Source organism: Apis mellifera, linkage group LG13 (assembly GCF_003254395.2).
Source record: "Apis mellifera strain DH4 linkage group LG13, Amel_HAv3.1, whole genome shotgun sequence".
NCBI lineage: Eukaryota > Metazoa > Arthropoda > Insecta > Hymenoptera > Apidae > Apis > Apis mellifera.
In genome coordinates this window covers 8,353,029-8,380,152 of record NC_037650.1, presented here as the reverse complement: position 1 = coordinate 8,380,152, position 27,124 = coordinate 8,353,029, and the positions used below count along the sequence as shown (strand labels likewise).

The following is a 27,124-nucleotide window of genomic DNA, read 5'->3' as shown; positions in this document are numbered from 1 at the left end:
TATCTTCCTCGATATATCCCTTACTTTTCTACGCTTCAACAAAAACTAAAACTATAATATTAAAAATTGCCTAAACCCTTCATCCTTTTAAATAATATCCGATCTCGCATATCGATTACAAAGGGAATATCATCGTAAAAATTCTTCCTTTACTTCCTTATTTATCGCCTCGATCCTTTAACAACAACGATCAATACGAAAAATATCTTCCTCGATATATCCCTTACTTTTCTACGCTTCAACAAAAGCTAAAACTATGATACTAAAAATTGCCTAAACCCTTCACCCTTTTAAATAATATCCGATCTCGCATATCGATTACAAAGGGAATATCATCGTAAAAATTCTTCCTTTACTTCCTTATTTATCGCCTCGATCCTTTAACAACAACGATCAATACGAAAAATATCTTCCTCGATATATCCCTTACTTTTCTACGCTTCAACAAAAGCTAAAACTATGATACTAAAAATTGCCTAAACCCTTCACCCTTTTAAATAATATCCGATCTCGCATATCGATTACAAAGGGAATATCATCGTAAAAATTCTTCCTTTACTTCCTTATTTATCGCCTCGATCCTTTAACAACAACGATCAATACGAAAAATATCTTCCTCGATATATCCCTTACTTTTCTACGCTTCAACAAAAGCTAAAACTATAATATTAAAAATTGCCTAAACCCTTCACCCTTTTTAATAATATTCCATCCTTCGTGCAGATTCCACCTCTAAGAATCTTGGACGAACGAAGGAGCAGAGGAAAGAGGAATAAGAAAGCATCCGTTCCACTCGCGATCGGCTCGAAGTGAAAATATCCTTAGCTCACTCAGCCACGTAGATCCGGCCACGCGCTCGCCTCCGCTCGGTGGAGGGGATTCGAGAAGAAGAAGCGGACCGGCGAATGTATTCCGAATGTTTCCCTCGTAATCGTCTGTTTGTACGCCCATCCCCGTCTCCGTCGTCCCCGTCGTCGTCGTCGTCGTCGTCGACGTGGACCGTCGTCTCGGCCCTCGAATGGGAGGCGAGGAGGACACATGCTTCTTGCGCTTGTCTTCGATTCAGCCGCGTGATTGACGAACGTTGGCGGGAGACGAGAGAGAGTCGGGCCCCGCCGTCCCGTCACATCCACTGATCCGATCTTTATCTCTGTACACCGACCTCCACCGTCCTCCCCCCCCCCCGGATTGTTCCACGCGGTGGTGGTGATGGTAGCGCGATCCCCGCGATCGTATTTCGTCTCTCCACCTCTCGGAATCGATCTCTCGGGATTAGCGTTCCCGTCCCGGCGGAACGTTGAGAGGGGAGACGCTCTCTGGGATGCTTCTGAATCGTCGTCGTGGGCAGGGGAAGATCGAAGATCGGAATCGGATGTAAGATCCGCATGCTAACATCTATCGCATCGCTCCTTTTGATGTTTCCAAGCTGCTCGTTTGTTCGTCGCTTTTTCGGTTTCGCTTGGAACGCGAATGGAACGGTTTCGAAGGAGAGAAGAAGGTTGGTCTACGAAATTCGTAGGAATTTTTCGAAGGTTGATATTTATTAGGGTGCCCCTTATATAGGGTGATTTGATTGGTATCTTTTAGAGGAGAGGAGGACTCGAAATTTGTATTATTCTTTCGAGGATGAATGAATATTGATGGTATTGTTTTTTGGGGCGAGGATTTTGAAATTGGTATGAATTGGGGATTAATTTTTCGGGATAATGAAGGGGGATATAGAATTCGATTACTTAGGTGGTTCTAAGTAATAATCTCAGAGAAAGATATTGGCGTGGAAAATAATATTGTGTATATTCTAATGATTAGAAAAAAAAGAAAAAAAGAATTGAAACGTGAATTCATGGACATTCTATCGCAGGTATTCGAAACGCGATATTCTTAAGAATTCTTGAGAATCGGTGTTTTCACGTTTAATCACAGGTGTCGGCTTCTGCCGACCAAGAAACAGAAGTTATTGCGCAAAAGGAATCATTACTGAACGCAGCGAAATTATTATACCGGAATGGAACGCGAATCGTTCTCGCGTGCAAAGGTGATCGGTACAATTACCGGCTTCTGTTCCAGTGCATTTTCTAGAGTGTACGACCTTCAAGTTAAGGAACAAAAAAAAAGAACAAGAAAAAAAAAAGAATAAAAAAATAAATAAATAAATAAATAAAGGCCGAGAGAAAGGGAAACCGTTCTCGCAAAATATTCTCGAGAAACGCGTTTTTCCTCTCTCGAAAAATAACGTGTCAGGGTCGTTGCATTCGAGATATAAATTGTTTTTTGGAATCGCGCCTCGGTGACAAAGGGACAATTTTCTTGAGACAGAAACGACTCTTTTCCTGCCAGTAACAATATCGTATTAAGAAGATTTGTATTCGTTTTATATTTTTAAACCGATTGTGGTCTAAATGTGACGCATGATGCGGTGATGCTATAAAAATCTCTCAAGTCACTTGAGCTCTTATATAAGAATTCCAGCTTACAAGTAACGAGTTGTAAAAAAGAAAAATATTTTCAAATGTGTATTTAAATAATATATATAGATATTTTCAATAGAAGAATAATTATATATATATCTATTTGATATTGAAAATAGAAGCTTGAAATCTTTTTTTACCAAAAAATCTTTTTAAAACTATCGCAGAAACGCATCAACCCTCTGCGTCATTCCTCTTGGCAAAGGAGCAAAGAGGAAGAACGCACATTTCCAAACATCTTCTCAGAACATTACAATTTGATAATATCTAATAATCCATCTATCAAAATATTTATCAAAATTTTTTCAATAGAAGAATAATTATATATATATTTATTTGATATTGAAAATAGAAGCTTGAAATCTTTTTTTACCAAAAAATCTTTTTAAAACTATCGCAGAAACGCATCAACCCTCTGCGTCATTCCTCTTGGCAAAGGAGCAAAGAGGAAGAACGCACATTTCCAAACATCTTCTCAGAACATTGCAATTTGATAATATCTGATAATCCATCTATCAAAATATTTATCAAAGTGAAATTCAATTTATAAGTCAAAAAAAAAAGTAAACAATTTATTCCAAACATAAAATTTTCTAATTTTCGAAAAACTTGCAATCTTCTCTGATCAGAAGAACTCTAATCCTTTCCAACATAAATGGATTCTAATTTTCGAAAAACTTGCAATCTTCTCTAATCAGAAGAACTTTAATCCTTTCCAACATAAATGGATTCTAATTTTCGAAAAACTTGCAATCTTCTCTAATCAGAAGAACTCTAATCCTTTCCAACATAAATGGATTCTAATTTTCGAAAAACTTGCAATCTTCTCTAATCAGAAGAACTCTAATCCTTTCCAACATAAATGGATTCTAATTTTCGAAAAACTTGCAATCTTCTCTAATCAGAAGAACTCTAATCCTTTCCAACATAAATGGATTCTAATTTTCGAAAAACTTGCAATCTTCTCTAATCAGAAGAACTCTAATCCTTTCCAACATAAATGGATTCTAATTTTCGAAAAACTTGCAATCTTCTCTAATCAGAAGAACTCTAATCCTTTTCAACATAAACGCAAAACAACCCTCTACAATTTTTTTGACAAAGACGAGGAGTACATGCGAATTTCCTTTTCCAGAAAATCGATTCGAGTTTTCCTCCCTGAATAATTCCTCTTCCTCTCGTTGCTCCAGTTGGTGGCCAGCCAGAGTGATCGCCAGAGCGTGGAATAAAATAACTCGGAGGCTGCTTAATGGATCGTAAAAGCGTCGCAAATTTCGCGGGCGTAGGAAGAGGCGTAGGGGAGGCCCCGGAGAGAGGCAATTTCGCAGGCATAATTCGCACCTGGTCCAATAATCATCATCAGTCCACCGGGCTACCGGGTTGGATTTTCGAATCGTTTCTCTGCTCTCATCATCGTAAAGATCCTTTAAAGATGGCCAAGGTTCGCCTAATCAAGATCGGTTCGGCAAACGGAAAGTGATAAAACTTTCATTTCTTGCCTCGTAAATGACTCACCTTGAAACACTGACTCCTGCACGCCGATAACTTTTACGCAGCCGCGATTTCATTTATCGCGGCTGCCCGCTCACGCTCCTCCAACGTCGAGCCAGTCGTTTTACTGTCGAGAACGTTTTGTCGGACAAAACGTTTCGAAACGTTTCGCGCCGTTCTTTTCCTTCCCAGTTTCGAAGTTTCGAAGTTCCGCTTTATTTTCTTTTCTAACTCTCTGTGTGTGAAATTGAAAACTGAAGGGAAGATCGAGCAAAGGAATTGCGTTACCCTCTTCTTGTTAATTTTTAACAAACCTCTTCGACGAGTAATGTAAAGTTTCTCAAATTTTAGAAAGGAACGATTGATTCATGGGATATATACACTTATTTCATTATAGAAGAAAGCAATGATTTTTTACAATAAATGCGATTCGAACGTTGAAGATTAAGACAGACTTGAGATAATATCGTTGGAGACAGAATAACATAGTCTTGGAATTATCGAATTCGTGGAATTTTGAAAAATAATATTGAACGAACGCCACGAGAAGATTAAAAAAAGCAAAAGGTTTCATTATAACGTATATCGCTGTACAAATTTTAATAAAATATCCCCGAGTCAATATCACATAGAAGGAAGAAGAAGGAGAAGGAGCACGTGATCTCTCGACACGTTTGGATTAACTCTTTCGTGTAATTAAAAGAAGCAAAAGAGGAGATATCATTTACTCACGATTTAAGGGGGCGATAAATTAAAATTCTCCCGTTCGCACCTCGGCCGTGATTCGCGGAATCATCGGGCGTTTTACGCGCAATTACGTCTTAAGTGGGTTTCCTGTCGGCGTTTGGTCGCTGGTTTCCGTTCCCTCCTCATCTCTCTCCCTCTCTCTCTCGCCTCATTGCTATGCATGAAACGGCGCAAGGATAGCAGGAGGACGACCAGGGTAATTGATTCCTGTCCGAACGACGTATTTACATACGCTAATGGTGTGCTTTCGGCTTATTTGGATCCCCGTATTCGCCACGTTTTTTTGCCCGCCGTGTATACGTATCGGCGTCATTTTACTAATACCCGGCGTTGATACGGGCGATTTTAAAATCGTTCCACCACGGGGTCTCGAATTTCTTGCCCCCCCCCCCTCCCTCCCTTCCCCCCCACGATTGTTTCGTAGTCAGTGCGAGTTAACCGCTTTTCGAAGGCCGGCCGATGAATAACCGCCTCGCGGATATATAGCTTTCTTTCGAGAGGTGGTTTTTTAATTGCCATTGACACCGGCTTAATGTAGATGTCGGGTTTATCGGGAATTGTGCGTCCGACCGGTTGGAAATTTGTCGCGACGGTATTGAGTCACGTTCGTTCCTTTGTGATTGAGAAATTTTAATTTTAATGCAACTGTTGCGTTCAAAGTTCCGAGTAATGATTAATGCGTTCGATATATATATATATATATATATATCGCTCGATACTCGGTGGTTAATATTTTAAAAAGTCAATCAAAGCGTAAATAAAGATATCCGATTAGTCGTTGAACGGCTAATTTACATTCAAAATTCAATTCTCTGGATAACTTTCCAATTATTCGAATCGTGAAAAATTTTCATATGAAACATATGAAAATCCTCCTCGTTACTATCTGATTATTTAATATTTGGCGGACAAACTCGGCATCCAACTTGTTCAAAATTCAATGTTCCTTCGAAACGAAGGAAACGAAGGAGCAGGACAACTCTCGACGAGCCTATTCTCAATCCCTCATCCGAAATACATAGAACGAAGCGCATAATCAGCTGCCTCATTAGTGCCACTGGGAACAAGGGCCCTCAAGTTACCGTCGAAATTCATCACGAGGCTGGTCAGTGTCACGTAGGAATCCATGGGTCGCTAGGGAGCAGCCGAACAACCTCACATTGTTCACCACCACCATTTCCTCTCCCTTATATACACGGTGTCGACGTGTATATCCGTGGTACAACTTTCGAAGAAACGTTCTCTTCTCTTTTTATAAACAAAAATTTGACACACCTCGTCTCACTTCGATCGTGCAATTATGATGAATCACGATCCATTCTATTTCAGACGTTTCTCCACGTTCAAAATTTTGCACGATCTGTGTATTTCGATCGACATTTATCGCGAGCCAATGCTGTCCATGTTGGAATCACATCTTTCAAAGATGTTCCACAAATATTGGGTTGGCAATTAAGTAATTGCGGATTTCACTCATAGATGGTGACGACCTAATCAAAGTAATAATCGATTCGGATCGTCACAGTACAATTCATAAGATTGCAGAGAAGCTTCATGTATCACATACATGCATTGAAAACCACTTAAAACAACTTGGCTATGTTCAAAAACTCGATACATGGGTTCCTCACGAACTGAAAGAAAAGCATTTAACGCAACGCATTAACAACTGCGATTTGCTAAAGAAACGTAATGAAAATGATCCATTTTTAAAACGACTGATAACTGGCGATGAGAAATGGGTTGTTTACAACAATATCAAGCGGAAAAGATCGTGGAGCAGGCCACGTGAACCAGCTCAAACAACATCAAAAGCTGGTATTCATCAAAAGAAGGTTTTGTTATCAGTTTGGTGGGATTACAAAGGAATTGTCTATTTTGAACTCTTACCATCCAACCGAACGATCAATTCTGTTGTCTACATTGAACAACTAACGAAATTAAACAATGCAGTTGAAGAAAAGCGGCCCGAATTGACAAATCGAAAAGGTGTTGTATTCCATCGTGACAATGCAAGACCACACACATCTTTGGTCACTCGGTAAAAATTATTGGAGCTTGGTTGGGATGTTTTGCCACATCCACCATATAGTCCTGACCTTGCACCATCCGATCACTTTTTGTTTCGATCTTTACAAAACTCCTTGAATGGTGAAAATTTCAATAATGATGATGATATCAAATCGTACCTGATTCAGTTTTTTGCTAATAAAAACCACAAGTTTTATGAACGTGAGATTATGATGCTGCCTGAAAGATGGCAAAAGGTCATTGATCAAAATGGGCAACACGTTACAGAATAAAATTATTTAGTTCCATGAAAAAATTCTTTGATTTTCTAAAAAAAATCCGCAATTACTTAGTTGCCAACCCAATATAATACGTACATATATATATATTAAACACTGTGTGTGCATCGAGTCGGGTTTCTCACCCACGTGGCGGCACGTCGTCGTCGGCGGGACACGCGGCGTATGCCGTGAGGCGGAAGACGCGCGAGGCACGGGCGGCGGGCGCACGTGTCGCGCTTTTCTAGCTCGGTATTACGCGGTCGGGAGCAAACAACGAAATAAGAGCATCAGATAGGAGGCCTCACGGCCGCGCCTCTCCCCGTGCTACACTTCATAAATAACTCCGGTTTCTCGACCCACACACGCGGCCGCGGCGGCGCACGCACGCCCGCCCGCCTGCCTTTTCCGCCTCGCCTCTGCCAAGGTGGACCGACGCGATCACGTCGGTAATCGCAATAATAGCGGGCACCGAGAAGACGTCGTCGCTTGTTCCTCTCTCCGCCCTCCCCTCACCCCTGATACCCGGTGTTATTAACCTGAATTGAGCGGCACGAGCGCGCCTCTTATCCGTTCCCACGCGAGAGCCTGTTGCATACAGGGTGTTCCAACGAACAATCGCGGAATCGAAAGTTGGAAAGTAGAATTCGCGTGATATTATTGCGAAACGGGTCTCTTGGATTTACAAAACTGTTGAAATTTTCGTTTTTCTCTCTTTTTCTCTTAAATTTGAAGTCGAATAGAAAATAGTTTTAATCCTTCTAGATTAAGTAGAATTCGCGTGATATTATTGCGAAACGGGTCTCTTGGATTTATAAAACTGTTGGAATTTTTGTTTTTGTTTCTCTTTCTCTTAAATTTGAAGTCGAATAGAAAACAGCTTTGATCCTTCTAGATTGAGTCTAATGTGTTGTTTTTGTTTCTAAAGTTAGAAAAAGAAATTTTTTTTAACTATTTTCATCGTGAAATAATCCGTTTTATTTTTAGTCTTCTTTTTTTTTTTTAATGTATTTTACGAAAGGAGGGAGTTATTCGTGAATAGAGGAATGTCTTATCCGAACACCCTGTATAAGTACAACAGCTAGCGCGATAGCTCGAGGGTTGTAACGAGTCACGTGTTCCGGGCTTGTTTTGAATGCACGTCTCACGATAGGGAAGTCGATGCGGAATTGAATTGCATCGATGGAATTCGAAGAGATTAGGTTAGGTCTTCGCCTTTGTTCTGGTTCTCATAGATTTCCGTTGAGTTGGCTGTAGTTTGAATCCGTGTAAATGTCCATTTGAGCTTGGTATCGAATTCAGACCGAGTTAAGAGTATTTTTTCCTTGTATATATTTCACAGGCTAACACTTTTTGAACTTCTATGTACAATTTATAAGAATTTGGAATCAGGATCGAATCACATATTTATATTACATCTCACAGATTCGAAACTCGATAATTGTCCAACTCTTTTGGATTTTACAGTACAGTTGTATCTAGGTTAACCTTTCTCGACGATATAGTTATGCTTATGAGCCGTTTAGCTGTAAACTTTTTCCATTTTTCTCGAGGCATTGTCAAAATGAAAAAGAAAAAAAAAAAAAAAGGAGAAACATTACGAAATATGGCTATTCTTAACATTCCCCTTTCAAGGTTTGAATAAAAGGTATTCATCGTAGACACGTAGCACTTTGCATCTCCAAAGCTTTTTCTCTTTCTCTCGTAGTAGTTTCCAACTGAAACTCGACTCAAGACCCGAGCCAAAAATTTTGCCGATGAGGAAACAAAAACAGGCGTGCAAACAGTTGGTCCACGATCAGGCGTGGATACAGGCGTTTGGAAATATGTAAATACCGGATTACACGTGGCGAGCAAGGTCTCCCCGGGCGAAGTGTCAGACGCCGGGCGGCTTACAGGAACAATGGTCGATCGTGACTGGCGTAGATCGGTGCGATTTGATGCATGCATGCGGTGCGCCACGGGCCAACCTATAATGTAGATAGACAACCGTGTTGTAAATAAGCTTGATCCGTTCTAAGAATAGCGAAACAATGTGTTCCAAGTTGAATCTGAGAAATCGGTCCGCCCGGTTTCGCAATCGGAACGCAACAGAATTTGATGCGAGCGAAGAACTGTTGGGAAAATCCTCTTTAATCCTCCTGCTGTCGACCAATTATTTTCTATATTTATTCTCTGATGCATCAAAGTATCCGGAAAGATTAAAATCGAGAAAATTGTATCATACGAGTCGGTCTTTTCGAGACAAATGTAATACAAAATTATAACAATACAGAAATAAAAATAGACTGAGTTTAATTTTCTGATAAAAGCATTTGTATCTTTGCAGACTTTGCGTCATTAATAAAATTGTAACAAATCTGCATTCTTAAAGACGTGTCCTCCTATTCATCTTGAAGGAAGAATTTTTGAAACACTTGTAAATACACGGATGACGGAAAAAATAAACGACAGAATCGCGTGTTGAGCATTCAAAAATCATCAATCACAATTATAAATATAGAAGAAAAAAAAGATATAGTGATATAACGAGACTCACGCCGTGTTAAATTATTCACCGTGTAAGGTAATTTTTCGAAGAGGGAAAAAGATTATTATTTTGACCAGTTCATCGAAAAAGAAGAAAAAAAAAAATGGAAAATCGATAAGAAAAAAAAAAAAAAAGTGTCGAAACGAAGCGCGAATTCATCGATTCTCACGTTGTGTCAGCCAGAGACCGCTGACACGTATCGAAAAACTTGCCAGCTCCATCGTTCCTCGAAATAAACATGGTTCGCTTCCAAAGAGCGAAGAAATTCGAGCCGCTTAGGTATTCCGTTTGATTATTCAGCGTCTGGCAGCCGTTAGCAGACGCTTCGTCATATTAACATTCTCGAAATACAAAACCACCATTCAGAGAAGGGAAACATCGATAGACTGCAGTCCCGGTTGTGTTATTGCGCATGCATTGAATATCGGAGTCCCGTGGTTCGACTCCGATACCCTTGCCTTCGTAACCTCTTGTCGAAAGTGGTCGATGAATTTTTCTTTTTTTTTTTTTTTCAATTAATCGCCCGATTAATCAATGTTGAGACATTGTTCTCGCGCGTTTCGCCCTTCGTACGACGAGTTTCGTCGACGAGTCAGCATGAGGTTGGAGATTTTTGCAGAGGTTCCTCTCGGTATCGGTACGTGCGCGCTTTCACTTTTAAGGTTTTAATAATGCTCGTTTTTATGTTATTTATCTCTCTTAGTCGAGAAAGAAGTTGGGCGAACGTGGAAATATTTTGAAGATGGGCAAGCGGATACGTCAATTGAAGTGAAATTCGAAATTGTTTTTCTTGTATCCATCGAAGTTTGATATTTCGAAGCTAATATGGAAGATTTATAAGAGTAGCCAGTTGATATTCAAGTGAAAGATTAAGTTTCAAGAAAATTGTGATAAGTTTGTAAATCGTATTTTGTAAAAAATTGTAATAACTATAATTAAAACAATAGCTTAAAACTAGTTAATGAAATTTTGGAAAACATTTTTAGGTACGGAAAAAAATCGATGAAACTGTGTCACTTTGGAAGCGAAATTCTTTTCAATGAATACGAGTTAATTTTTACAGAATATATATATTCATAATTTTATATAATTAATCACGGCGTAATGCATGTAAATGGAAATGGAAATAGTAATAATTCTACATTATACAGGATATATATGCATATGCTTTTAGGCGACTAATTATTCAAATTATTCAAGAATGTACGAATAAAAATATCGGATTGATGATAATTATTACTTCAAAATCATATAAGAGATATCTCTCTTTTTTTTTTATCGAAACTTTTATTTTTTTATCAACATCTTATTTTTTTTTATCAAAAACAATACGGTCTATCGACGATCAATAACGATAAATAAAATCCATCCATTTCTTACCCAATGAAAGCCATATTTGACCAAAAGACAGGGTCCAGGCGTCAGTCAGTTGATCCTCGGCAACAGTGAACCGCTCGATGATTCGAAAGCCCGGTCCAAAGGGCAGAAGAAACCCGAACGACCATTTTTGTGGCACGTGGAACGCACGAAAATGGCCGGCCACTTCTTCCACGCGAAGGGAGCGCGTTTCGCGAACGGCAGCACGATAAACGGCGCGTTGGAAAAAACTTCCAAGACGATACGTGTACGTGAGACGCGAGACAAACGGCTAATCTTCGACGGCGTACGGCATATAACCACCGTCCCTTCGATGGGTTTGGCCCTTCAAGCGTTTATGGCGCTCCAACCCGATTCTGATTTATTTGCCCTCGGCCTCGATGCGTGCCTCGTTCGCGGTTCGTAAGTAGAATAGGACGTCGCCGGTCAGACTATTAGACGGACGACGCGTTTCACTCGCACCGCACCAGTTTTTTACCTCCGCGGTGCCGTTGAAACATTGCGTAAATTCTTGTTCAACGATGCTTTCGGATTTTATCATCCGTTATTTCTGGATGCTGCTCGCTTTAAAAATCGCTGATGGCGAAATCGATCAATTACCGTTTATGCCGAGCGAAAGTTGGAAAATTTATTTATGGATGATCGAGAAAATTGAATTTTGAATCAGATTATTTTGGAAATATAATTATAATAATAATAAGTATATAAATATAAGAATATAAGAATATTAATAAGTAAAGAAATTATTTCATTTGAATTTAAAATCCTTCGTATCTAAATTTATAAAGAAAAAAATTCGAAAAATTCCCATTTAATTTCCGGTTTAATTTTCGAAAAATCGAACGAAACGAAACTGAAAAGATAGAAGGAAAGGGTTGGGCGGTGTAATGATTTTTTTCCACGAGGCCAGATAATCATCGTTCGCCACGGCCCCGTGTCACCGGATAGCACTTATCAGTAAGAGATTGACGGCGAGGCCTGCGAGCAGGCAAGGCAGTCACCAACCGCGGCGCGGAAGCTCGTGGTGGGACGGGAGGAGGAGAGGGGCATTGGCGGTGATGCTGGGAAGCGAGAGGGAGGCGTGGAGGGAATGAGATCGAGCCAGAGACCCCCCACTTGCTGTTCGCGAGTGGCGGCGCGTGTCAACCTTGCCTTGTCCTTGAAACCACGCGACCGCGACCGTACAACGAGCCAAGTCGCTTCGACGCCGCTACTAGACGCTCTTGCACGATTCTAGGAATCAGCTGATTGACCGACAAAGGGGGAATTCCTAGAGGGTATCCGTGGCCCAATCGGATTTTCACGGCCTGCACGTGAACGCGCATGGAATTATTAATTACGCTGATGCGATTTCTGATTCAATTTCCTATTATCGTCTCTCTTTCTTTCCTTTTTTTTTTTTTTTTTTTGTATCTCTGCTCGAGAGATCTTTAGATTTAGCGTTCCTTGGGTTTTATTCTTTTAAGAGCGTGTCGATTCTTTGCCAATAATTAATTAAATTATTCGTGTGAAATGTGAAAGTTACAATGGATAAAATCGATTTAAATATTTTTGGAAAGAATATTGAATAGTTAATATATGAATAAAATATAATAAGAAAATTCTGATAAAGAATTGGCAGAAGAAGGCCAATGTATCCAGCAAGTAATCTGATTACGTGAATAAACGAATAAAAGTTGGTTTAAAAATGACAAAGTCGTAGCACATATCTTCACTTTCTTTTTCTATTTGATAAGTATATCCGCATCTAAACACGTACACACAGATAACAGACGTTTCCACTCTTATATTCAGGTCGAAGTATCAAATCTCATATGCATACCACGAATATGCATATGAAAAAAACGACACGATATTTCTGTCGTAAATAAAATTTCCGTATTAATTTCGTTGCGTTTAATTAATTATTACTAATCGCTTTTCCAGGTCGCGTTCAGAGAAAATGTTTTTCGCTCGTTCGAATGTGTCACTCGCAATTTTAGCAGTATTGAAGGTCGTGCGAGCAGGGAACAAAGGCGTTGAAAAGTGACAGGGAAGCCAACTCGGACAACATCTATCTTCACATCCAGTTGAGTTTCCCTTAACACGATACAAACGACGTTACATTTTAATTTTCCTTAATTGCTGTAATATAATTTCTCAATTTCGATAATATAACTTCTTCTACGACGTTCTAAAATGTGTTCGTTAGAACATAACCTCTCCTCGTTCGTGGAAACGTGCACGTAACGGACTAGGCGCCGTATGGACTTCGAACCCGCAATTTTTTCTCTCTCGCATATATTATTGGGACACGCAGAGGTAACGAGGACGCGAAAAATCGCATTTGATTAAATCAAATTACAGAAGTTATACGCGACTCGATTACCATCCTAATGGCGATTAGAGGCAGCCTCGAGGCCTCGGCTCTGATAAATAAAAGAACGGTTTCCCCGAACGGGGCTCGGGATCGTCCACGGGATGGTCGTCCACGTTCGAAACGATTCTCGTCTTCTTGCCCGAGTCTATGAAAATCGTACGTGAGAGGTTAGGAGAGGAGAATCCGGTCAAAGCTCGTATCTCGCGAGACCTGTTTGCCTCGAGATTTTACGTAACAAAAAGATAACCAACTCGACAGTTAGTGCAGATAACCAGGAATTCTAATTCCCGTGCTACTGCTACTTATGCAACAAACCGGCCGGCCTCTCTGTAGAATCGTCATTTTTTTTTTATACCTGGAAACCTTACGCATCGCTTGGAGCAATACACTTCGTGGACGGGAAAGATGGGCCGAAGAGAGAAGAGATATATCGTCATCGAATCGTCACGAGGCTTTTGATCGTTCGCGAGATACGTAACACAGGATGGAAAATCCTCTCATCGTTGCATCTTCTCGCCGATCGTTTCCAGGAAAGATAGCCTCGAGCAAGCTATTTACTTTGACCCAGGGCCCAGGGTTCACGATCGGAAATAATAAGGTGCTACCGTACAGCTTGTCATTCGGCCACTGTATCGCGTGTACCATTTGCTGCTACCAGTTCTCTGCGCCGCAAATTGCCGTGCCAGAGACGCCACCGGCCAACCAGAGCCGCATTATGGTAATACACCGATATAGTATAGTGGTTTTTCTTGCAAAAACCAGACGCCTAGGCGACGATCCAACTTTCCTGCCGGCACTTCCTGCTTTCGTAACGAAACCATTAAGCGGTTGAATTTATGGTCCGAGCACCGATGAAAACCGTTTTATGATTGAACATCGATTAGAGGTGTCATCGTGGTGGAAACGAGAGAAAATCTGTGCAACAGCGGAAACGAGAGAGTGGGAATAAATATAAACCTTCTTGGAAACCGAGATTTATTTCATTGTGAAAATACGACGGACGGATATTTATAGTAACGTAGTGAAGTATCGACCGATATTGAGAATTTTCCAAGCGAGAATTCCTGGAAAATTACTCACTCGGGGATTATTACTTGGAAGAGAGACGTGGCTCTCGATCGATGATAATTAACGTTATCATCGTTGAACGGACTCGAGAGATTAGATTCTTCGCGTTGCCTGATAACTTCTAATCTCCCTCACTTTCTCTTTTCGCAACGGCGGAAAATATAGCGGCGATTCGTTCGGGTTGCACGCGCCCTCTGTGATCCTTGGACGACGAAAAGGGCGCGTGTTCGGGACGTGGAAGGGCCCCAAAGTTCGAGGACCCGCCGTTAGGAGGCAGCATGGTCTTGAAGACCCCCCCGTTTTCGGCCTGGCTCGGTGGTGGCAGGGATTTTGGGACCCCGCCGGGCGCCAGAACCGCGGAAAGGGGTCTGTAGACCGGTTTAACTCGGAGAACCTCCGGTATTCGCCTCCAGGTGGCAGCACCTCTGCGAACGCGCACGAACACCTCCTTCGCTCAGTACGCATTGGAAGCTGCAGCGATGCACACGATGCGTGAGGCCCACTTTGCGACGGTTTTTAAACGTCTCGACATTATTTTTCGTGCGAAGAAAAATCGTTTCTCTACGATGTTATCCTTACGATATATCGAAGGAATAAAAGAGAGAATAAGTAAGATGATTGTAAGATGCGTAGCTATAATGTAATTGGAAAAGTAAATTTCAAGAAATTTAAAGACTTGAATTGGCGAGAATAAAGGTGAATGAAGGAAAGACGAGGAAATGAACGAATAAGACGAAAATATAAGTTTTGACAAAGAGATCAATATTTATTTGATACTCTTGCAATGATAAGCGTCGATCTTTTTCTATTCTCACGATAGAGAGGAATTATAAACTTCATTTCTCCGCACTCGATATAAATATAAATTAACGCAATCATACACATACATACGGACATGCAGCCTCTCGTATCTTCCTCTCTCTTTTCTCTCTCTCTCTCTCTCTCTCTCTCTCATATACGTATAATCTTAACATATAATCTACAAACTAGGCGATTTCTCGGTTAATTTTACAAACGTTCCTCGTACTTATTACAACCACGGTACACGACAAAACACGTTCGCTTGGCGTTTTTTTTTTTTTTTCTTTTTTTTACGTACAAGAAACAGAATGGAAGACCTCGGTGATTCTTGTTGCGTAAGGCACTTAAAATACGACATTCGTTTAATGATATATACACAATAGAAACGAAATAGAACGCGAAAACATGGATAAAGGGGAGAAATGAGAAGAACGGGACGAAACGAAATGGACAGGCGTTAACGAGAAACGTAAATGGATTCAACAAAGCAATGAAACGAACTTTCTTTACTCCGACGAATACGGTTCCCCCTTAACGAATGGGATAAAATAATATTTACAAGGCACTGTATAAGGCACTGCCTCATAGGCTACTGGCCGACTGCACGCACTCGAAAAATATCGAACTCTATCATCCAACGGCGAGAGAAATGCTTCTGGCTCGCGGGACACTTCACCCCCCTTTAACGAAACGACTTCTTTAACGCGACAGTACAGTAAGGAACAATGATCCGTGTGATCGTGACGCGGGTCCTTTTCTTTCTCTCTCTCTCGAAAATCGACGTAAACCACTCTTCTCTTCCGAACAAAGCCGAATCGTATAACATACGTATATATATATACAAATATACAGATATATATATATATATATGTATATATATCACTCGTTATATCGTCCTTCTCACCCGCGACCGATTGTTTGACTCCGTCTTTAAACAACGTCCAACACAAACAGAGATCCTTGAACAGACATCCTCCTTCGAATCCTTCGCCCTCCCTTTTTACCACGGCCTCCACGGTTTCTCCTCCACCTCCCGCACCACGCTTTTCCTCATCACAAGGGCGAGCGGTTTCTGAAGAGGCGGACTGCTGTATACACGGGGGTCGAACTCGGGGTCGCTGGTGTAACCGTTCGCTGGCGACGTCGCGACGTCCCTGTGGCTGTTCCCCCCGTTGGTGTAGGCTGTGGGCTGGTCGCGGAAAGTGGCCGGTGGCGCCTCGAACGCGACAGGACTCGCCGCTGACGTGGACGTGGAGCTGGCAGAGCTCGAGGAGGACGAGGCGGACGCCGTGCTGGCCGTTCTCTGGGGGATCGGGATCAGAGCCGGCATCGGCGAGGTCGGCGCGGGGGACGTGGCTGGCGACGCGACCGGGGTCGCTTTTGCACCGGCGGGGAGCACCAGGGCTATGTCACCGTTCTCCAACCTGGTCGGCACCAATTGCAAGCCCATCCCGTTCGCGTTGGTGAAGAAGATCCCGTTCGATTGTTGCACCTGGATCCTCGGTGTCGCGTCCACTTGCGGAAGAATGTGGACTTGGAGCTGGGTGGTCGGTGGCGCCGGTTGAACGGGTTGCTGATTCGCCGTCTGCCCGTTGTTGTTGCTCGCCTCGACCGGGCCGAGGCAGGAGGCCAAGTGGGCCATCAAACGTCTCTTCACGGAGGCGTCCAGGCCGGGAAACCTGCCAACCTCGCCGGCGCATTCCGTGAAACCAGCGCGGAATTTGTTCAACACGTTAGGATCGGTCGCCGCTGCCAGGGCAACCTGTTGACGCTGGAGCGTTTCCAGGTGTTTCACCGTCATCTCCAGAATATCCGCCTTCTCCAGCTTCGAGTGTCGCGCTGGCTGTAATCGCAAAGATAACGGGCCGGTTACGTAAGAGTTATGAAGAGTTGGCACAGGTTTTGGGAGTGAAAAAGTTTCGAGAAGAGGAAAGGAATATGTTGCCGTGAATTTGTACGGGTTCGCTTTGCCGATTCATTGCTTGAAATTTGTTGTGACTCGTTTCGAGAAGAGGGAAGAAATTGAAGATCGAGATCGAGAAATTTGGAACAAAATTACGCGTAACTCGTTGAAAATCGTTGTTACTTACGTCTTTTTTCATGGCATCTAGTATGAGGGTCTTCAGATCGTTTAAGCAGTTGTTAATGCGGGCTCGTCTCCGCTTTTCCATAATCGGTTTATTACTCTGCAACAGAAACAGAACCGCTACGGTCAGAACACAGAAATACGTCGAAAATATTTCAAGCTAGTTTCGATTTCTAATGTCGAGACGCGGTGTTTGGGCAACGTTGCAAAATTGTCGGAATACTTTGTTGCCATTTCTTCGGCGTGGAACAAGGACGGACAATAGAACATCGACGAGGCCAATCGAGTATAATATATTTCGTCGACAACTCTATTTCTCGAAACTTTTTGAACTCTTTGAAATCAATTCTCGCTACTACATCTACTATATATATATATATATTCTGATCTTCACGTCAAGACGATCCCGATCAGACAAGATCTCGAAAAAAATGCTGGAAACTCGACGCGATTTCGATCGTACTTTCGATCCCATTCTTTTCAAGGGTAGCAAATTAAACATATATTCCTCGGTTAAGTTTCGTTCAAAGACACTAACCCGTCGATTCTCCCCAGATCTTCTCGTGGTCGTGGTCGTGGTGGTAGTTTGGGCAGGGGGTTGTCCAGCCTCCTGGGGCACGTGTTGCGCCGGCGGCGTAGCACCGACGGTGACACCGCCTGTCGGCATCGTGGCACCCACCCCGGTCACCATCGTACAACAACAAGTTTCTCTTATTATCACAAAAACGAGATCGAATTCGACAAACTGTTCGCCACAATTTGCCGTTGTTTCCCTTCGTTGCTACACTGCACTTGTACTTTGTAATCCAAAAGAGTAGTTCTTATTACGCTCTTTAAACTCGTGTGTGTTTATTCACTGCACGCCTGGCCAGGCTGGCAATCGCACTTGTGATCCGCCAAGCGACCTGGCCGGACGATCAACGATCGATTGTTTCGGATAAAGGTTTTCGTTTTCTGCCCTCTCAGAGAGCATGCGAATACCCCCAAGTAGAAGAACGTACCGCAGTATGCGTACTACTTGTTCGCTCGACTGAGTCTCTTTCTTTCTCTCTCTCTGTCTCTTTTCCTCTCCGTTCTTCGCCTCACTGAACTCCGACCACTCGGAACGGGCGTCAGAGCACGACTGACCGAGCGAACGAACGACGAACGTCTTCTGTCGTCTCGTCGAAGCGTGCCACCCGATGGAATGCCCGGCGGAGGCGCTGCCACCTTAAGGGTGGGGGTGACCAGCCGCCAGGGGAGGGGATAGCGCGTGACGGTTAACTTGGACTTCCCTTCCACCACCCGAATTCCGACGGTCGGACGGCACCCGGTTGCCTTTAAGAGCCCCCACCCAGGGTTAGAACCCCCTCCTGAGCGGATCTGAACCGGCGACCGTGGCGGCTTGCCTCGCGCGGATCCCCCCACCCCGGCCAGGGGACTCCGGGGATCGATCGGATTTTTCTGCACTGTCATCCACCGTTTTTCCCTCCTTTCTTCGATCTTCCTCTTCGATCTCTCTTTTCTCTCTTTCTCTCTCTCTCTTTCTCTGTCTTCTTTTCGAAACGCGCCAATTTCGACCCCTGGAGCGTCGGTCGCCTCCGTTCGAATTTTGCGAGAATGGAAAGAAATTTGCAATTGCAAGCAAGGATTGTCGAGGATTAATAATAATAATAATAATAATAATAGTTGCTTTCTGTGTAGAAGGAAAGGAGAGAGCGCAGTTTCGAGCACGTTCGATCGAAGTGTAGTATATAGGATGTTGGGTGCAGAAGAAAAATTAATGAAAAATAAGGAAGGAGTAAACAATGGGTGAGGTCAGACACGAAATCGTGGCCGGATCGTGGACGAGAACCGATAAGGAACAATGCCGGCGCAGTGTTTTCCCGGGGAGAGGCGATTAGTCTCGTGACGCGTATCGCTTGTCGAAAGGTCATTAAAACCGGCTGGTCGCGATCGAGGGAAGTGGCAATGGTAATTTCTAGACAGGGACGCACGTACACATTGAACGTGGCGCGAACGTCATCGGGACTTATATCACGTTCTTCGAAAATAGCCGAGTGCCACCGTGCGTCGAGTGCGGACTGACGCACGCGCGCACCACTGGCACGTGCCTCCTACTCCCTCCCCGACTCTTTCGAAATTACTCTTTCTACTTGTGCGACCGATTAAACGCGCGCCACGGCATTTATCTCGGCGCATACGTGCACGTATGCCCGGCACGAAACACGGATACGTTGTATTTCTTCCGATATGCCGTGCAACCGTTTCGTTAATTGATATCGGACCCGATAGAACCTGGTCCGGGTTCGTAAGTTTTTCGTAAGCTACGAAATTCTTGATTTTTTACTCTCTCTCTCTCTCTTTCCAATTTTGAATGGAAAATTTTGAAAAGAAATTTCTAGAAAAAAGAAAAAAATGATGGACAAATTACACGTTTTAAAAATAATTGTGGATTGGTGGATATGGAATCAGTAACAAGTATCACTCTTGTTGGAGAAATTTTGAGATCTTTTTTGTAATTTTATAATTTTATAAATAGCACGAGGATGCACATTTATAAGAATATGGGAGGAAGGGATTAATTAGTTTTATTACGAATTGTAAAAATTTACACTCGTGGAACAAAATATTAAAATTATACGGGCAAGTGGTGATATTGCCCACACTCTATCTCCGGGAAATATCAACGACCCCGAATAGAATCAGAGGTTTTCTGCGTAGAAAACGTCGCATCGCAATACCCCGGTTCCTATTCCATTTCCGCAACAAGAATCGCGTTTCCTCGATAACGAATCGCTTAGCGAAGCGTCACTCGAACCAACTCGTGTACACCGATTCCCCGGCTATCTGCTGGGAGTATCTCTGGCTGAGAGCACGGACGTGTCAAAGGCTCGGCGGGCAGATAATCAGCGGAGCCGGCGCGCGGATGGTTCCGGCGCCGAGTGAAGTCAGCCAAGTATTCCAATCGCTGAACTCTGCCGGTCTGCAAAGGGTGGGAAACGGGCAAAGCGTGTAAAAGGGCGACTGGGAGGGGGAAGCAAGCCCAGGAGTTCGTAGAAGCGCGGCGTAAGTGCGACGAGGATCGTTCCGTCTCTGTTCCTCGAAACGGGACGAGAGAGGCCGAGTGGTGCGGCGGTTGGGGATAGAGGATCGGCAAAGGACGAAGGGACTCATCCTTGCGAAGGTCGAACAAGGACAGCGAGGGATCGTGAGGTACGAACCGACCAGACCCACGGGAACGACGCTGCTCGACTGCGACTGCGAGCGAGACGAAGAATCGGCGGCCGCCAATCACGTGACCGAGATTCGACGCGGCGTACGACGAACGGGCGCTGATTGGCCGCTCGCTACCCCCTCCACGCGCGCCACTCGAGGACGAGCGTGCCGCGCGCGACGGTTGCGTAGGTGGTGGGGGCGCGATCGTCATTCGACTTTGAGCGGCGAAGCGATGCGGCCGTGTCGCGGCGCGTGGGTCGAGGCCCTTCGGGGCCACTCGATCCCGTGGAATGCGTGGGGGAGAAAAAGTGTGCGGCGTGTCGGGGCCCGGCCGAATACCTGTGGCCTCTGTGGCCGATACATCCTCGAGTTCTCGTTCGCTCGCTCGTGGAAAATTGGGCGGCCGACGTGGGTGTGCGTCGTCCGCTCCAGGGGAATCGAGGGCGCACTCCGTAATCGTCGAATCGAATAGATGCATGTAGAGAATGTAGACTGGAGAGCGTGACTCCAGATCGATGGAGGGAATATCTAGTCTGGAGTACGTCGTACGTACTCATTTGTAGGATAGGGGAAGACAAGAATTTGTAATTTGAAGGACGAATGGCACGAGAATACGATGGTTTTAAATTTAAAACGTATGGAAAGAAAGTTGGTATTTGTTAGAAAAGTTAGGGATAAACTGTTAATCTAGAGGATTACAATCTAGAACAAGAAGTTATAAATTATTGTTAATTTTAATGGTATATGAACAGCTGGAAAAACATAACTGTAATAACGGGTTTGATTTATGACGACCAATTCTACTTATAACATTTTATAATAACTGTAGAGACATCTATTTTTTTATACACTTTATATTTTTATTTAAGATATATCGAATTTTCTTTGGGTTTTTTTTTATTAGTTTTGTTTTTTTTTTTTTAAGCGGTATAATCGATTATATTTTGCGTACAAAGATATTGATTCGATAGCAGTACAAGTTCAATAAAATATAATGAAAATGTAACGTAGGATGTTATGTTGGATGTAGTATAGGTGGAGCAAGAAGGGTGAACGTGAAGAGGAGATGCTCTGATAGAGTGCTACCATCTGTTGGCGATTACGGTAGGTTTTTTCTCAGAGTCTCCGACACGCTCGATCTTTGCAGGATCAACGGAATGCAAATCAATCGATTTTATTCAAATTAATTCACTTTTTATTTGCATTCGATTTCAAATTTCATCGTATTTGCAATTCTGATCGATTCTGTTTAAATAATTAACACTTGTGATGTACCGTAGTAAACCGTAATTATTGATTTTTTTACCACGTGCGATTACATTACAGAACAATATTTAGATGAATTTTTTTCTATTTTTTTTTTTTTTCTTTTCTTTTTTAAACCCAACTGTGATATAATCGATCAAGGTAAAATATTTCTCGTTTCTTACGTGTTCGATATCCTCTTGAGTCTCTATGAGTCACGTCTAGAGTCTAGACAGTCTACAGATAAGGATCGTAATACTTTGATATTACACATGGTGGGTGTTAATCTCTCAATAAATTCTGCCACGTTGCGCGTATCACGTCGAAATTCTATTCGATACACAATCAGCTTTCATTATTACTTTTCAACGTTTCCATTCGCATTTGCATCCAGACTTGAAACACCAACTTGATACCCCATGCAAATCCCTTTCTGCATAACAACAGTTGAATATCTTCTGTGTCAGTGGTCAAATGTATACTTGTATACTTCATACGTATATTCATTTTCAAATATTCTACTCTTTCAACAAAATGTGATCACAAAAAGGAAAACATACTTTTCCTTAAAAAATATGCTTTCTTAATCCTTCAATTTTTTTCCAACAAATTTTTATCTGGATATATATATATTTTTTTAAACGATACACTGTTAGTCTCAATGTTTCAAGTATTTATGCAAATGCAATGTATTAAGTCATTTACTAACTTTTTCCGTGCAAGATAGTTATTTTCATCGCATAACTTTCGATTCAGTCACAGAGCGCCACGTTCCAACTCGTGGCCAACATTCGAATTCGGTTATCTCGTCCAAGATCGATCTCCATTCCATCACGTGTTAACACACACACACACACACACCTACACTGGAGTGACTTGATAAAGCTGCTTACTCGAGATACGCACGAAAGCCACCTTAATTCCTCGATACGTATCCCTTTCGAGAAAATGTTCCCGTTACAAACATCTTTCTATCTTCTTTCATTGTATTTTCTAAATACGATCTTCTTTCGAAAATTTATCTCTGCTTAGCCATACGATTAAAGAAGATATTAGCAATCTCCTTTCGAAAGTTTATCTCCACTTACCTTTAAACGATTTAACTATTGAAACATTCGTACATCCTTCAACATGATCTTCTTTCGAAACTTTGCTTAGCTACGCCGATTAAAGTATTGGACGACAATAGAGGTCAGACTTCCGCAAAAGCTATTAGAGCGTCTTAACATTCTATGGCGGTCGTCTATGATGTGACTCATTAGCCTTATAGGGTGTCGGTGGATTACGTAGGTCTTGACTGGTGGCCGGATAAAGGCGTATACGAGGCATACGCCTTTGGCTGTAGCGGATCGACATTAATATTCCCTCCTCTTGCGTCGAAATATCAGATTAGGGTCCTGTCCGCAATCCGCTTCCGCCGTCTTCCGTATTATTTATTTGCACGTTATTTTTTATTTATTTTTTATATTTGTAGGATATATAAAAAAGTGCAACGAGTGAAGAGAATGACGAGTATTTTAAAAGTAGTATTTAAACACCTTTGGTGGTCAATAACTCGTTCGTTGTAGGTTTGATGATTTTTTTTTGTTTTAATTATTTTGCTTTATTTTTTCTATATATACATAGAAAAGTAAGATAGATCTGAAACATTAAAATCTTTAAAAATTACCTTTTATTAAATTGCTTCCTTTTTCGAATATTATTGCAAGATTATTATCACGAATGATACAATCTATAATCGATGTTTGATATTTTATAAATTATTGGAATAGAGGTAGTAAAAATCAAGAATGAATCATAGATTAGTATCTCTATAAAATGAACGAATTAATCTAATATATCGCGGAAAATACTTGTTTAGTTTTAAAGAAAAATAGTAGACGAGTGAGTAATTTTTTCAGAATTAGAAACATTTCTAATAAAATTTATTTATTATTTTATTTCAAAACATTGAAATAATGTTCAAATTTAAATAAATAAAATGAAGTTGAAAAGGTAAATTTTTTAAAAATAAATATAAAAATAAATACAGGATAAATAATTTTTATGAATAAATGAATAATCCTATATTTTATCACCGAAATTGAGAATTAAAAAACTCAGATCTCGTTTCTAACTTTCGATAAAACGATTCCTATTTCTAGGTTAATATTTCGTGGAAATTTATCGCAGTTAAAGGAAAAGGGGTGGAAATAACAAGTGCGCGTTATATGGGCAAGCATTTGCAGTTTTTCTCTTTCTGATAAAATTATACTCTTCGTTCCTTGGGGCTTTTTTCATTTACATTGGATCATCGCAATGCTATGAATTGCTACTCTTTAAATTCTCTCTCTCTTTCCTCTTTTTTTTTTTTATTATATTTCCACTTCAGAAGACAAAATTCAGATTTTACCATAAAATTATATCACGTAAATATGTATGGATTAAATTATTATTGCAATATTGTTACCTCTTCATTCATTTCTTCATAATTCAAAATACTTGAAATATTTTACTATGAATAAAACTATGAAATTCGAAAATATTATTTCATGTTTTCAGAAAGATACTTAACATTTTCAAATCTCGAAAGTTCGAATTCAAATATTCATTTTGTTATTTCGTTACAATACAATTGTTATTTTCATCCCTCATCCGAAATATTTTTCTTCAAAAATAAAAAATTGAACAAATTGTCAAACTTCCCCATCGGATGTTCCCGTTTACATTACGCGAAATTACATATAATTTCCATTAACCGTCAAATTGAAACCATCTTATCTGAAACAACTTCGGCTCGAATAACTCAACTTAAACGATCTCAAACTTCCCTAATCCAAGCGAGGCTTTACGTGCTCTCGACACGAGAGATAGAACGGAACCAGACCTGTTGATAACATCGCGCGACCAATCAATTTCGAACCACGCGAAACACCGAATCGAGTTTCAGTTTAAGCAAATTATGCTCCTCGTGCATTCCCTAAGGACAACCCGTATCCTGCAAAGTCGAATGACCCTAACGAAATCTCCTTCTTGTTTCTCGATAGTTCGATCGAGTTCCACATAACCGCCCACGACGACAGCCTAAATAAGTTTCTGAACAAATGAACGAAAATCACGAGAACTCTCTCTCCCCAATTTTCTGGCAACAGCGCCGTTTTATAACCCGAATCATTACATCCACTTTGGCCATCTATCCATCTTTATTGAATCTAATAATACCTATTAACCCTTATTTCGATATTCTTTTGCAAGCATGATAATAGAAAAAGAGAGAGAGAGAGAGAGAGAATCTGTAATTATGAAATTGCGAAAAAAAACGATTCGTTTCTTCTTTTTCCATTTTCATCCCTTTCGTTTCGTAAAAATGCATTTTTAATTTGGAATCTGATATTTATCTATTTCTAAAAAATTTCTGCTCAAAAGAAGATTATAAAATTGGACGTGGCAAGAGCGTACAGGATTAGCTCTTCCCTTGTTCCGTATTTGCTTAACCGATAATAGGGGCAAATTGTTGGCCTGTCAGTCAGATAGAGTGAACGCGTGCACACAGGGGAATCAAGTGCACGCTGCGTGCCAGTTTTATGACTCGCCCGGGGCTGCCAATCAGACGCGTCGCTCGAATTCGCATCCACGATAGGAATGGCACGCGCAATTTTCGGTGCTCGATTTTTCGAAACCAGGCCTTCGCGCGACTACCAATCTGAAGGATCGATGTATGGATTCTATTGAAAGAAATACGCGCTAAATTCGCGTTCATCCATTCGACAGGGATGACGCGTTTGTCGGCCATGAATACCACGGATACGTTACGACGGGGTGCCATTTTTGATTCTGAGCCGAGATTACAGGGGTCTTGATTCGGTTTTATTCGTTGGAAATCGATTAAATTTTGTTTGCCTTTTTTGTTTTTGTATATAATGCTTTTCTATACGTCAATTGTGTAATTTTATCATCGAGTATTGACAATATTATCGATCGTGCACAATTTGAGGAAGATTGAAACAGATTGAAAATTGTTATTGTTGATATTTTGAATAATATTGTTGACTATAATTTTATTGGTTATTAATTAGAAAATTGAAAAAAAATTGTAGGCTGAAATTGGTACATTGTTCGAGAATGTTTCTTTGTTTCGAAGCAAATTTGTCACAAAAAAAAAACTTACTTTTTTTGGTAAAAAAAAAAGTAAAATTCAAGCTATAATATATTTTTCACAGCTTTCAATTCGTTTTCCTTTTTGAATAATTATAAACCGTGGAATATTTATTTTGTGAGAATTGCACTTTGAAACGGAATTTTAAAGAGTTTTTCGCAATTTAAAAACGCTTAGAACGATAAAGTGCCAAGAAAAAAAAAAAAAAAAAGAAAAAAAAAACAAAAAATTATAACGCGATAAAATACTGAATAATAATAACGTGACGAAACACTTTTTTATTATAAGTCATTTTTAGTTCTTTTATTAGCAAGTTTTCTTCGTTTATTGTATACGAATTTTACCACGAATATTTCATATCTACTACTGAATTCATAATATCTCTTATCTACCTGAAATAATAATAACGTCGGAAATAGATCGGAAAATTTTGTGAATGCATATCTTTATAAATTGTTCTTAATATTTAACAAAGGAAAAAGACAAATTTCCATTATTTACATTTTCTTAAAACTCTTTCACAATTCCTTTCTATTCCCTGTATATACGAATCCCCATTTTATTATTCATTCAGAATTTAACTATCCTATCTTTTAATTCCATCGATTAAAAACTCTTAAAAAATCCATTACTAGCAAAAGAATTGTTTGCACGGTGACGAGTTGATTCGAGAAAGGGATTAAAAGCAGCATTTCCGCAACCGTTTCTTCAAGTCGAGCCGGAGGAAAGCTGGAAGGAAAGCAACAGGAAGATGAAACGAAAAATTGCAGGATACCATTTTTCAGTAGTAAACATTTTGGCTCGGCCAAGTCACGGTATGATCATGTTTACGGAGGTTTAAGTAACGAGCACAGTCGTATTTCTCCGTGTCGTCCGCGGAAATAAATCTCGAAAAATTACTTCAACAGCCGTGCCCTGGAAAACGTCGTTGCATTTTTTTTCTTCCCTCTCTCTCTCTCTCGAACGTTTTACCGTGAAAAAAAGAGGATGAAGAAAAAAAAAGAAGAAAGGAAAAAAAGGTAGAAAAAACGCGAAGGTTTCGATAAATACGCGTGGAATGTTTCGCGAAAAAAACGCGTGCTCGTTTAGAAAAAAATGTTTTTTTTTCTTTTTTTTTCGTCGTTTCGAAACTGTACTGATGAATCGAAAAAAGGTTCGTCGATGTACGAGGAAAAAGTTCGACCTGAGTAATTGGCTATCGTTAGAGGTTACGAAAGGGTTATTGGTTCGAACGACGAATTTTAGGATTTTTAGTTTTTTAGAAGGATTGTTCCAACCTTTCTGAGTTTTTGCCGAGGATGGAAAATTGTTGTATATCTGGCAGTTTCGTT

General features: G+C 41.0%; 2 protein-coding genes across 5 annotated transcripts in view; one reads left to right on the top strand and one right to left on the bottom strand.

Moving 5' to 3' along the window:
- The window catches only part of LOC102655449, a 297,465-nt gene that overhangs the window by 197,375 nt on the left and 72,966 nt on the right, over positions 1-27,124 (top strand). For 2 of the 4 annotated variants that reach the window (XR_003305986.1, XR_003305985.1), the window contains exon 1: positions 18,616-20,410. The exons of the other annotated variants lie outside the window; for them this stretch is intronic. The gene's annotated coding sequence lies outside the window, so the exon portion shown is untranslated. Of the gene's footprint in view, positions 1-18,615; positions 20,411-27,124 lie in introns of those variants that run through there. 4 annotated transcript variants of the gene reach the window in all.
- On the bottom strand, positions 15,070-18,383 carry LOC410468 (protein hairy). The gene is made up of 3 exons (XM_393948.7): positions 17,754-18,383; positions 17,220-17,315; positions 15,070-16,972 (listed from the first exon to the last, which is right to left on the bottom strand). Exons 1-3 carry the CDS (start codon positions 17,904-17,906, stop codon positions 16,130-16,132), a joined length of 1,092 nt encoding a protein of 363 aa, XP_393948.3. The 5' UTR covers positions 17,907-18,383; the 3' UTR covers positions 15,070-16,129.

Bases quoted from the DNA above. Each gene is read 5' to 3' on its own strand.
- LOC410468 (XM_393948.7), bottom strand. From the start codon at position 17,906: ATGGTGACCGGGGTGGGTGCCACGATGCCGACAGGCGGTGTCACCGTC. The intron at 17,316-17,753 runs GTTAGTGTCTTT...TTTCTGTTGCAG, and splicing joins GATCTGGGGAGAATCGACGG to AGTAATAAACCGATTATGGA. The intron at 16,973-17,219 runs GTAAGTAACAAC...TTGCGATTACAG, and splicing joins TAGATGCCATGAAAAAAGAC to CCAGCGCGACACTCGAAGCT.